Here is a 13,229-nt window from a genome sequence, read left to right as displayed (position 1 = left end):
TACTGACTCTTGTTTCCTTACTAGTCTTTCTAGTCATTCTTCCCCTGGTTTGGGTTTTCCGTTGTTGTCCCACATGCATATACTGATTAGTTCTCACCTGAAGACTCAACTCAGGGGGACTAGGTAAGGATCTCTGGATTTCTCTGTGGAGCAGTCTCCTCTTGGTCCTCTGCCCTGTGAATGCGTTCTGCCTTGGCTGTCCTGGATTCCTGTCTCTGTCTTCTGAACTGAGACTGCTAGTGTCCCTGCCTGCGTTCCTTCTCCCTGTACCAGGGCTTAGAAATTCCATTCAGTAAGCTGGAGCAGTCATAGGGCTTATGTTGTGTTTTTCAGGGGTCACTCTGTTTTGTTGCCTGATAATCACTCAGTGTCTTGCAAACCGTTGTTTCATGTGTTTTGTCCTTGTTTATTTGTTTTGGGCAAGAGTGTAAATCCAAATCCTTGTTAACTCCATCTTGACCACCAGTGGTAATTAGAGTGTGGGCTCTCTTGGTTTTTTGAAAAAGACTTTTACCATGTAGTGGGAACCCCAAACTGATATCCTTAATAACTGTTAATTCTAGTGGCAATAGAACCTCTTCTAGTACCTATATAGTACACCTAATGGGTGCCTCACACTGATCCTGATTGAGCCATGTGTTCACCAGTGGATTGATCCTATGACCTGGAAAATGGTGCATATTTCAGTTTGTCGGTCTCCTGGGTCATATGCTTCTCCCCATTCATTTTTGAGATGGAGCACTAGTCCCAGTTCTGCCATTGCTGTGTGGAGTAGGGACATGGTGGCACCAAAAGGAGGGGATGCTAAGCAGATGAACAATAGGGAATTTCTATATGTGTGAAAGAGAGTGAGGTAATGTCAAAGAAAAGTAAAACTTCGTCTTGTAATTGGGTTCAGAAAACTCTCTGAGATACCTTTTTGCTAATTTGAGCATCGTTCAAATAACCTGAGCAATGAGTTCTGAATAAATTCATTTTTCAGCCAATTGACATTATACTAGGTTTTGTAGAGTTTAGGGAAAAGGACCCAGGAAAAATTAAGGAATGTGGGAGGCTGGGGAGCTGGGGGGTGGGGAAGATAAAAAAAAGTGTTTTTTATAAATTTAGCAGGTATGGTTTATAATCTGTCATGTATCTTATGCTTTGATTGCTTTTTTAATGTAATTACCTAAATTTTGAAGTTGAAATAGTCCTGGGTGATAGGATGTTGGTTTTGTGGCATATCTGAGAGCTCTATCTTCATATGCCTTTTGAGGAAAAGCAGTTTGAGCAAATGCAATTTGATTGAGATCTGAGTCCAAGTAGTCTGGCTAAAACAGTGTTTCGGAACTTGGGATGGTGTACAGGAGCAGGATTACATATGTACCGAACCTGCATGAACAAACGTCCCCAAACTTGTTTCTGGCCTTTTTTTTCGTGAAAAGCTCATCTTTGCTAAAAGGGTTACTTATTTTTGATTTAGTAGTTTCTCTTAGAATGAGAACGTTCTTTGTAAAATCTGTAGGAAGGAGGAAAAAGCTCTGGACCTGGAGTCATAAGGTCAGGATTCTTTGGTTTGCCTCTAAATAAGTATGACATTAGGCCAATTTCTAGCCTCTTTCATGGGTAAGTCAATTCACAAGTGGAGATACTGTGCCTACAATGGGAGTTTAGTTTGTGAGTAGCTGGAAGAGAGGGGGTGGTTGAGTTAACTTCAGGCTTGGTATTAGCTTTCTAGGTTAAAATGTTCATCCTTCAGATAGATTTCCTGAACAGTGTAAATGGGGCGAGCCAGGATGTGGTTCTGTAGCATCCAAAACAAAACAAAATCCCTGATCATTGGAACTGAGTAAATCTGTGGTTTTTCGGACCTTTTCTTAAAGCCAAGGACTACATTTAGAGATAAAATAATTAAAAGCTGATTAAGAGGAAACCGAATGGAAGGTCTAGCCTTAGATGTACCCCTTATCTGACCATATCCTTCAGAGGGGTTGGAAAACGACTATATTAGCTAATTGTTCCTTACAGCTCTAAAATTTCTTTGATTTTCAAAGTGTGGGGAACACAGTGACTTAGAGACTATTATTGCCTTAAAATGTTTTGAAAAAATTCAGTTACTTATTTTTAATGAATTTTTGTACTTTATTTGGCATAAAATAATATATTTCATTCTTTACTAGTAAAATATCATAAAGGTTGAATTATTTTATTTGGGGTACAGAAATCTCTTAAGCAAAAATACTGATCTCTAGTTAAAATTATTATAAATACTATTCATAAGTTCACTTCAGCTCATTTAGGTAATTTTATTTCCTCATAGGTACTAACATTTTTTAAAATTTTTCATTGATAGGATCCTAATCTAACATTTTAAGTAATCAGTTTGCAAGCAAAATATTTTTCCTTATCTATTTTCTTTAACTTAAGCATACTTTTGAGAAAAAATTAAATTTATCTTTTGGAACAGGGTCATTATCGTTATTGTGCTGCTCTTTCTATGCTGGGGGAATATGACTGGGCCCTGCAAGCAAACATAAAAGCTCAAAAACTCTGTAAAAATGACCCTGAGGGAATCAAGGATCTAATTCAGCAGCATGTAAAGTTACAAAAACAAATAGAAGACCTGCAAGGTATTTCACCTAAGATTCTTTGGTTACAGTTGAATTCCCTTTAAAACTTTTGAAGGTGGGTTTCTTGGATTAATGGAGGACCATAAATCAACTCTCAGGTGATTTTGTGCTTATTTTGTTATGTTATCTTGGTCAAGTCACTGAAGTTTTACATTTCTGTCTGTGTTGAAGTATGTTAGTGTTATATTCCACTAGGTAATTATAAGTGATTAGAATTTTTTATTTGAAATAACAAATTATTATTTATTCTTCTGTAGTAAAATATGCCACCTTGAGATTTTAGGTAAAGTGAAGACTTTTGAAGCAAAATTATTTAAAATTTTTTCCTCCGTTATGGTTATTTCTTAAAGAAAAGACCCTTCAGTAGAATTGTTTGATGTTTTTGCACCAAGTATGTGGCTCATTCTATAGCATGCGGAACATTTTTGCATATATACATCTGTATGTGGGTATGTACACATATATCACAAATCAGGTGTGTGGGCTAGAATTCTAGATTTTCATTCTCTTGTTTTCTCTCCTAAGTATTTTGCTTTCTCCAATGCCTAAAATTCCCTTACTCTATACTTCCTGTGTATAGGTCTTTCCTGTTTTTCTTTTTGGGTATTTAGTGTCTTGGGGAGCTGAGCTGAGCTGTTATTATCCAACGTAACATGATTATAAGATTGTGAGCTCCTTGAAGACAGGAACCATCTCTGATTCAGATTTATATACTCCTGCATCTAGTCAATGATCACATGTAATGTATGTCAAATAAGGCTGTGTAACATTTTGCTGATGCCATCCTAAAACTCAAAACATCTGAAAATATAAAATTATTAAGGTTTATTTTTCAGTTCTGTAAATTTGATGTTTTTACTGTCAGCTTAAGGGATATTTGGAAATCTCTTCAAAGTATGTGTTGCCAATCCACTGATTACTATGCATGTGTGTGATTGATTTTTATAGGTCGAACACCAACTAGAAATCCAATTAAAGCCTTTTATGAAAGCAGGTGAGTTAATTCCAATCAGATCAGTAGCTGTTACTTGGGATGGCTTTGCCCTGTAGATTTAAGAATCACTGTATCTGATGCTTTGTGGCTAATAACAACCACAGTAAAGTTGGGGAGGGAAGAAAGAGTGGTTTGTGTCTCAGATCAGGTGACCTGTGAATTGTCAGATTTGTTTTGCCAATTGTTTTACTGAACCATTTGTATGTATATTTGTGGAAGATCAGTAGCCTAAGCCTTGGGAAAAGGTGGGTGAAGTGTTAAATGGATGTCACTGTGCTTGGGTGGGAACAGTTTGTACATTGAGGGTCCTGGCAGAGAGCAGGGACACAGTCTGTACCTTTAACCCTTAGCCTCTGTCCTGGAAAAATCTGCCACCAGCCTCCCAGTATCTTAAGGACTAGAACACTAGAAAGTGACAACAGACAACAAGAAATAGACAATAGACAGATTCGAATATACTCACAAGGAAACAAATAACAGCCAGGGTTCTACATTTATTACTTGGCACTAAAAATAGACATTTTCCCCACATGCTTTAGATGCCTAAGATATTGAAGCTGTTAAATTTAAGACAGGGAGAATTACTTATTTTAATATTAGAAACCAAAATACATATTGAACTGTTCTTAATTTATTTTGAGTTTTTACTATGAAATTTAAAGCAATCTTTGTGTATAAAGCCCAATCTCAGAGGTGGATCCTTTTCTAAAACAGTATTACCCTGCTTTCAAGGAAGAAAAGTGGTATTTGCTGGAACCTATTTATTTGAAGGATAACTTTTTAAAAATGCATGCTAATCAATAGAAATAAAATTATTATTTCTCGTATTCCCTCTCAGGGCCTACATACCCAGTTTATCAGCACCTGCATTTAGTACTTCACTTAACTTTGTGGAAACCGAAAAAGATTCCAGAAAATCTAACCACGAAATGGCAAACGGTGGTAATCAGAATCTAAAGGTAGGTTCAGTTAAAAGCTAAAATTAAAATGGTTTCAAGTATAGGTAGTCTCATGTTTTCACAGTAGTAGTCTGGTGAGAATGGAAATTAAGTATTTTGATGGTATGAATTCCTTTTTGCCTCTAATATGAAGAGAGTGAGTCTTTTCTTTTCAATATTCTAACTATCTCCTTCAACTATGAAGAGAATATTTCAGTTATGACAGTTTCTTTTGAAATCACATTTGTGTGTTTTCAAAATATTTTTTTTCTAAATTTCATTTTACTACTTCGATAGTTCTCTTAGTATGCTTTTCCTGCTTTACATGTCTCTCAGTCAAACAGCCACTTGGGAATGAGTGACAGTGGGGTCTAGTGGCCTTGTCATCCCATTCCTTACAGTACTGTCAGTTTTTCTTCTTCCTTTTCCCTTTTGCAATCTCTTACCTACCTGGCACCACACGAGCCTGCCCATCCGACTTGTGTTATGTTGGGCCTGGAAGGCACACTCTTCCCATCTCTGCCCAAGGCCTTTCTGCAGCCTTTGTTGCTTTTCCCAGCAGTGGTCCCCAGCCTTGACTCCCTGCTGAGCTTATCAGCACCCAGGCCTCATGGTTTCTGAGGGTACCTCTAAGCCTTTTAGCCTGGCTCTGTGATTGGTATCCCAAATGACCTGAATCTGAGTTTTCCTCTGAACGGTAGTGTGCTAAAAACTTGGCATTATCACCAAGTCCACGTTAATACTTCTTTCTAGGATTTGCGAGGGAAAAAGGAATTGGTGTTTTGGAGTACGTGGCTAATAGGCATTAAGGGAACTTTTCCAGCTCACTGTGTCATCCTTTTCTTGTTAATAAAAATCTCAGAGGCTGTATTCAGTTAGAGGAGCATAAGGAAAGATGCGATAATATTTATTCGGTATACTTATCGAACAATAGACCTGTCAGGCATCATGCCAGGTGTTGGAAGTAGAGTTATCATTAGAGAATTTGTCATTTAGAATCTCATATTACTAGTTATCATTTTGTTTGTTTATTCATTTAGGCCTAATTACCAGCTGGTTATTTTAGGCTCTTGGGTAAATTCTGTTCTATTCTTTTTTATTATTTAGTTATTGAATTCTTCATGGCTTTATTTTTTGAAAATCTCACAAATTTTGTTTTCATGGGTAGGTGGTAGATGAAGCTTTGAAGGCAGATGATTGTGACTGTCATCCTGAATTTCTGCCACCATCAGGTAAGATTTTTCCTTATGTAAGTTGTTTGCTGAATTAATATAGCATTCCTAAAACTGCATCCCCAGTATTTGCATGAGTCTTGCATACATTTGCTATTACTTTCCTTTTACTTCATACTGCTTCTGTGTTAAGAAAACACTGAATACTTATTTGAAATCAACACTTAGTCTTTTCATATTTTTTAATAAATTTAATTTTAGAAATTCAAGTAAATGGAATAGAAAGGAAGGACATAAACTCTTTGCTAACTAATTTCCATGAGGCCAGTGTTTTTCACCTTCAGTTTCATTAAAACCCCTGACTAAGGAGGCTATTTAGACAGATTTTTTTCCCTGTTTGCCCTCCTACTACAGGTACTGTTTATTTATGTCCTGTATGTACATCTGTGCTTTATATATTAAAAATTCAGATTCTTTTTTCATCCCCTTAAACTAACTTTCACCCTTTTCAGGGTGGTTTTCAGAATGGATGCTTTAGACTGATACTAGTTTAACTGGTACATGCTCAGTGTGTGTTTATTTCTGCATCTAATAAATACACAGACACACAAAGCAGGACTTCTTTTACTTGGCATCATTGGGAAATAAAGGGTCCAGAGAAGTGAACATTCATCTTCCATTTATTTCTCATCTCCCTTTTTTTTTTTTAAGATTTTATTTATTTGACAGAAGGAGAGAGATCACAAGTAGGTGGAGAGGCAGGCAGAGAGAGGGGGAAACAAGCTCCCCGCTGAGCAGAGAGCCCCATGGGGGCTGGATCCCATGACCCTGATCATGACCTGAGCTGAAGGCAGAGGCTTAACCCACTGAGCCACCCAGGCACACCTCTCAGTCTCCTTTTACATGACCAGATTTTGTTGTAAATCATTCTAAAGTAAATTATATGCTTCCCTGCCTTTTATAGCAGAGTTTAAGAAAAATATAGATTTTCTTGTTGACTCAACGTTGCTGTTAGATGCAAATTTTTTGTCTGAAGCTTTCAGAGGTTATGGGGGTGAGATTGCTGACCTGATTAGTGATCTTGTTGATGATCTCTTTTCCTTTTTCTTGTTGATTGGCTGGTTGGTTTTCAGTGTTTCTGCTTCTGGCAGCCATTTCTGTCTTTTCCTTCCCGCAGTTCTGTCTCCTCAGGCTTCAGTGCCACATACCCAGCTGTTTACCACTGGCTCTTCCTGTTTGGTTAGCACATTAGAAAATTACAAAGAGGGAGACTCAGGTGATTGTCTTATCTGATGTAAGTCTAATAGCACATGAAAAATCCTTGAGGATAAAACTTTTCTTTTGGAAAAATCTTTTTAATTTATTGATATTTCTTGGACTGTTATTATCGGATAGCACATTTAATTAAATGTTTTAAATACCACCTACACTTCAGCATCTGGATTTAGTCAAAGAAATTGAGGTCCCAGGGTTAGGGCTGTGTAGTTTTGCCTGAAATCAGAAGGAATCAAATTAGAACTCTCCTGCCTTTCTGGAAGCCTCTTTTGTGTTCTGAGGCCATCCAAACCCCGCTTGGCTCTGATCCCCTTCTTAATACAGAGGTTCTGACTTGCCTCTGCTATCTCTTCCCAAAGCTTCCATCAAAAAAACCCTGTCCCTATTGCTGTGCTTTCTTCTACATACCTCTGTGCATGGCCCTCCCCACTCCAAAGTATGCGGTGGTTCCTGCTCTTGCCAGTGGGACAAAGGCTGGGCTCACAGAGCTGGAGTAAGCAAAGGACCCATGAGCACTCACTCCAGCTGGCCTTCACTGCCCCTTTCTAGCTTTCTTTTCTTACCCAGTTTATCAGATCACACAGGCTTAGTACTTAATGTTTCTTACAGTGAATGTCATTCTTGGGTTTGGCCCATACCATCTAAATCCTACTTGTTTGTTTCTCTCTCTTTCTCTCTCAAGACTTTTATTTATTTGAGAGAGAGCGAGTATGAGTGGAAGAAGGGGCAGAGGGAAAGGGACAAGCAAACCCCTCGCTGAGCACTGTGGGGCTCCATCCCAGAACCCCAGAATTATGACCTGAGCCAAAATCAGATGCTTAATTGACTGAGCCACGCAGGTGCCCCAAATCTCACCTGTTCTTAAAGCTAAATACAAATGCTGTATCCCCTCTAAGGTTTTTCCTGGCCACTGGACCTTAAGTGATGTCCACCTTTGTGAGTTGTAAGAGCAGTTAATATGGAATTCATACGTCAGTAACAACGTGTTATCTTCTCGTCTTCCTAAAGGTGATTGCTGCGTAATTCCTGGTGACTGCCTTTTCTTCCCATCTGATTATAAAAACCTGAGGACAGGAACTGTGGCCTGTATCTTTCTATATCTACTTTAGGCCTAAGTAATATCATGTGATTAATGTTCACAATACTTCTATAGCATACATAGACAAACATCATTGTGTCTGGTTTTTCACTTGTTTGTACTAATTACACTTGCTTCCTTTGCTGCTTATTCCAATGTACATATTTTTAATTAACTTACTTTCAGGCTTGTTGATTTTTATGAACAGATTTCAGGAACAAATACTTTGTATTCACAGGTCAGCCTCCAAAATATAAAGGAAAACAAAAATCTCGAAACAATGAATTGGAGAAATTCAGGTATGTTTTTTATCTGTGTGTGTGTTTTTTTCCCCTTTTCAAATATCAAAGGCATATCTTTAGGAGAGTGTTTTTGGCTAAAGGATTATTAATCCTTTAGGTGTTAGTAAGGGTATTAGTAAATGTCTCATGAAACAGTACGACATTTACGTTAGTAAATGTCTGGAAGTAAGACAGTAAAAGGGTGTTAGTAAATGTCTCGAAAGCATGGAATATGAGATATAGCAGTGTTAATTCTTAAAAATCCCAAAATATATTCTAATACAAAGAAAAAATATTCAGAAAAGTATAAAGTAAGAGTCACATCTTCTCCTTGCTCACCTTATTTTACCTTTCCCACATCTGCTTCTCTGGTGGCTTCCTTTAGGGACTCTGTGTTAATGAGTTCTTGGCCACCTGGAAGCAGGCATGGGTATGTGTATATTTAGGGGTCCTTCAGGGTAGTTTTCATTAAAGGAACATGTTCACTAATGAAGCGACCACTTATAAAATTAATAGTAGGACCTCTTGCCACCCATCTTTATAATTAACCCCTCTATTGCCTACCAGTTATATATTGATTGCAAAGTGAAACTATAAATCTTACAGTGAATATAGAAGATCATGAGGTCAAGGAAAGCGATGCTGGAGACCCTGCAAAACCATTTCTGCCACAGTTAGACCAGCTGTCAGCGTTCTTTTCTATCTCCTGATTAGGTGTTTCAGGGAGAAGAATTTTAATATCAAAGTGCTAAGAGAAATTAGTAAAACTCCATCTTCAGAAAATGACTGTTTTTTGATGTTGCTACAAAAGTTTAAATTTAAAGCAAGGGCTTAGATACTATGTTCTTTCATTTTGTAGAAAAATCCCGTCTTCCCTTCCCCTTTTAAACCTTAAAATAAACCAAAAACATACAGTGCTACTCTTTGAATGCATAGTTGTAATTTTAAACTGTTCTGCTAAAGAAAAATTTATTTTCCAATGTTTTGTTTTTGTTTTCAAATTGAGGTCTTCTTATTTGATTATGTCTACTTCATGGAGATCAACATCCTTCATTTTCATGGGTACAGGATAATTCATAGTATAGTTGTAGAAGAAGAAATTTCTAGAGTGGAATTGCTCTGTCAAAGAGGATGTGTGGTTTTAACTTTGCTAGATACTGTCACATTGTCCTCCCCGAAAGTGAGCACTTTTCACACTCTTCCTGAGCTGTGGGGGAGTGTGTTGTAATAAAAAATGTGTGTATATATTTGGTCTCTGTCCTCAGTTCTTGTCATAGGGCTCTTAAAGCCCTTGAACTCTCAGAGTGGTAAGAATATCTTTTGTTTTTCATAATGAGGTTTTTTCTACTATACTTACACCAATGAGGTGACCTGGTCCCCTACCTTCAGGATTGGGATGGTTGGTCACCAGAAAGACTAAACGTGTGATGGGAGGGTTGGAACTCTCAGTCCCACCCCCTGATCTCCAAGAAGGGGAAGAGGCTGGAAGTTGAGTTTGGTCACCAATGACTAGTAATGATTATTCATGCTTATGTGAGGAAACCTTGATAGAAGAAACCTCTAAACTATGGGGTCAGGGGAGCTTATTGGTTGCTGAGTACATGGAGATGCTGTGAAGGTGGGGCACTCTGGGGCAGCATGAAAGCTTTGCAGCATTCCCCTCCTTCATGTCTTCCTGTGCTTCTCTTCCATTGGGCTGCTATGAATTACATCCTTTATAATAAGCTAGTAATAATAAGTAGAGCACTTTCCTGAGTTCGGTGAGTCATTCTAAGGAGTTGTTGAACCTGAGGGAGGGTCACAGGAACCTCTAAGTTTGTCATCCACCAGGCAGTAGTGTGGGTAGCCTGTGCACCTCATTGTGGCTGACAGTAGGGGTAAGGGCATTATGCCTGAAGTGGGGTCAGCCTTGTGGGACTGGGGCTTTAACCTGTAGGGCCTATGTTAGCTCCAGAGTTGGTGTCAAAATGGAATTGAGTTGTTGGACACTGGGTATTGGAGAATTGATGTGGAGAATAGGAACTATTTGATGTCAGAAAACACCACCTAGCATACCTGAATCTTCCTTACCCTCACCAGTATTGGAAATCAGACTTTCTGAAACAGTTGTAACTTACTAGATTTTCATATGAGGTGGTGCATCTTTGCAGTGTTTACGGGGCACATTTCTTGTTTCAAGGCTATGTTATGACTACATTTATAATAACTTTTGATGATCAGCATAAATCCCCCCAATTTATTTTTTTTTTAAGTTTGTCCATACCATCTTTATAATAAACTCATTTGGCCCCCCTCCATCTCTAATTTTATAGAGATTTTTATTGAGATTTCATTGTATTTAGAGAGTGGTTTGGGGGAGAATCAGCTTCTTGGTAATATTTCAGTGTAGGCACTAGTGACTCTCCATTTATTCAGTGTTTAAAATGACCTTCACATGGAGATTAAAAGTGCAGTATGGGGAATATAGTCAACAATATTGTAATAATGTTGTGTGGTGACCGGTGGAGACTGCACTTCCTGTGGTGAGCTTTGTGTGGTATATAGCATTGTGGAGTCACTGTGTTGTGTGCTTAAAACTAATGTAACATTTTATGTCAACTATACTACAGTTTTTAAAAAATGGCCTTCAGTACATATATTCTTTATATAAGCAAGACTTGTTTTATTTTAAAATAACTCAACACTTTTCTCTATTAGTTCTAGCTCACAGGGTAGTTTACCAGTAGATTTGAAGAACATCTTGGAAAAACAGTTTTCTAAATCTTCCAGAGCTGCGCACCAGGTAAAGGAAAACGCTTATTTCTAATGAAAAAGCAAAGTCTTTGAATAAAACATTTTTCTTATAAATTAAGTCTTACCATGTACATCTCTAAGATTTATTTTTTATAATTTAAGTTATGGACATATGATTATATATATAACTGCTAATAAACCAAACTGTCACTAATTTAGCTATTATCTTGATAATCCCCTTTTTTTTAACTTGATAATCACTTTAACCAGAAATTTAACTAATGCTTGATACTGCAGAATTGTTTGCTTCCTGGGGATTCAAAGATGAAGGAATTCTTTGCTTTCCAGTTTTAACTTTAAGGGGTACCTGGCTGGCTCACTTGGTAGAGCTTGTGACTCTTGATCTCTGGGTTATGAGTTCAAGACTCATGTTGTGTGTATAGCTTACTTAAAATAAAAACTTAAAAAATAGATAAGTACTTTAAGAAGATTTAAATTATTTTAAAAGGTTCAAGGACTTGCAGTTTTATTATACCTACCTTAAAGCTGTTAAAGAGCAAACTTTTCGTTCTTTGAATGATTTAACAGTAATCAGATAACTTTGTGTATAAAATTCTTTCTGTGGTATTTAGGAAGTAATTAAAAAGATGAATAGGCAGAGCACAGAGGACTTTTAGGACAGTGAAAATTCTCTGTATAATTTTATAATGGTAGATAGATGTCCTTATACATTTATCTAAACCAGTAGAATTTATGGCACCAAGGGTATATCTGTTATTAAACTATAGACTTTGAGTGATTAGGGTGTATCCATGTAGTTCATCTTTGGTAAGAAATACACTGTTCTGGGTTACAGAAGATGTATATGTGTGTGTACACACACACACACACACACACACACACACACAATGGAGTATTACTCAGCCATAAAATAGAATAAACTGTTGCCATTCTTAACGACATGGATGGACCTAGGGACTATTTTGCTAAGTGAAATACTTTAGAGAAAGACAAATACCATGTGATTTCACTTATATGTGGACTCTGAAAAACAAAGCAAATGAACACACACAAAAACAGCTAGTCTTATAAATCCAGAGAACACACTGTTGGTTGCCAGTATGGAGGGAGAGGGAGAGAATGAAAGGGGAATGGATGAAATACCTGAAGGGGATGGAGAAGTTCAAACTTCCAGTTATGAAGTAAATAACCACGGGGTGAAAAGTGCAGCATAGCGAACATAGTCAATAATATTGTAATAACTCCGGCTGATGACAGATGGTAACTGTGCTTACTGTGGTGAACACTGCATAATGTTTAGCATTGTTGAATCACTATATTGTATACCTGAAATTAGTGTAACATTGTATGTTAACTATACCTCAATAAAAAATGTAGATATGTAGAATATACCATTCTGATGAGTGACATCGATAGTGGAGTATACGTGGGAGGAGGCAAAGGGTATCTGGAAATTTCTGTACCTCCTCAATTTTGTTGTGAACTTAAAACTTAGAGAAAAATGCAAGGGATACAGCTAAAGGATTACTTTGAAGGAAATTAATCAAGCTAAATGTATGTATTAAAAGAACAAAAACTTTTAAATTAATGAAATATTTATCTTAGGAGCTAGAAAAAGAGAAAAACAGGAAATAAACCCAAAGAAATAGAAGGAAGGAAATAATAAAGATCAAAGTAGAAAATAATGAACTGGAAACAAATGTATAAGACAGAATCCACAGAGCTAATAGTTGATTCTTTGCCAGTATTAATAAAATTTACACACTGGTGTGGCAACTGATAAAGAAAAGAAAACATCATAAAACAATTTCAAGAATGAACAAGGAAGGGTGCATTACTATAGATCCTTGAGTATTACAAATTCATCAAAATACTATTATGAACAATATCATACCAAGAAATTTGAAAAAAAATGGATGAAATGGACAAATACCTAGAAAAATCCAACTTACAAAAACTGATTCAAGAAGACCTCGAAACCTTGATGAAATCCAGAATTTGTAGAACCATGGCTGGTCACTATTCTAGTCATTGAACACTTGTAGACCATGTAGTAGTAAGTGAAAGGTTGTCTTTTGTGGATGAACATGGTTCATAGGAGTCTGCTTTGACAATTAATCCTTTATGT

The 13,229-nt window shown here is 37.0% G+C and overlaps 1 protein-coding gene across 8 annotated transcripts in view; it reads left to right on the top strand.

Annotated features, from left to right (window-relative positions):
* The window catches only part of TTC3 (tetratricopeptide repeat domain 3), a 131,304-nt gene that overhangs the window by 43,421 nt on the left and 74,654 nt on the right, over positions 1-13,229 (top strand). For all 8 annotated transcript variants that reach the window (XM_082722545.1, XM_082722543.1, XM_082722544.1 and 5 more), the window contains 6 exons: positions 2,447-2,609; positions 3,558-3,603; positions 4,442-4,562; positions 5,710-5,773; positions 8,305-8,365; positions 11,045-11,129. In XM_082722545.1, the coding sequence (XP_082578671.1) occupies positions 2,477-2,609; positions 3,558-3,603; positions 4,442-4,562; positions 5,710-5,773; positions 8,305-8,365; positions 11,045-11,129 (510 nt within the window). In that variant the 5' untranslated portion in view covers positions 2,447-2,476. The remainder of the gene's footprint in view (positions 1-2,446; positions 2,610-3,557; positions 3,604-4,441; positions 4,563-5,709; positions 5,774-8,304; positions 8,366-11,044; positions 11,130-13,229) is intronic.

Source organism: Mustela nivalis, assembly GCF_964662115.1.
Source record: "Mustela nivalis genome assembly, chromosome: 1".
NCBI classification, from domain to species: Eukaryota; Metazoa; Chordata; class Mammalia; order Carnivora; family Mustelidae; genus Mustela; species Mustela nivalis.
Note: the sequence above shows the minus strand (reverse complement) of the source record. Positions and strands in the feature narration are given on the sequence as shown.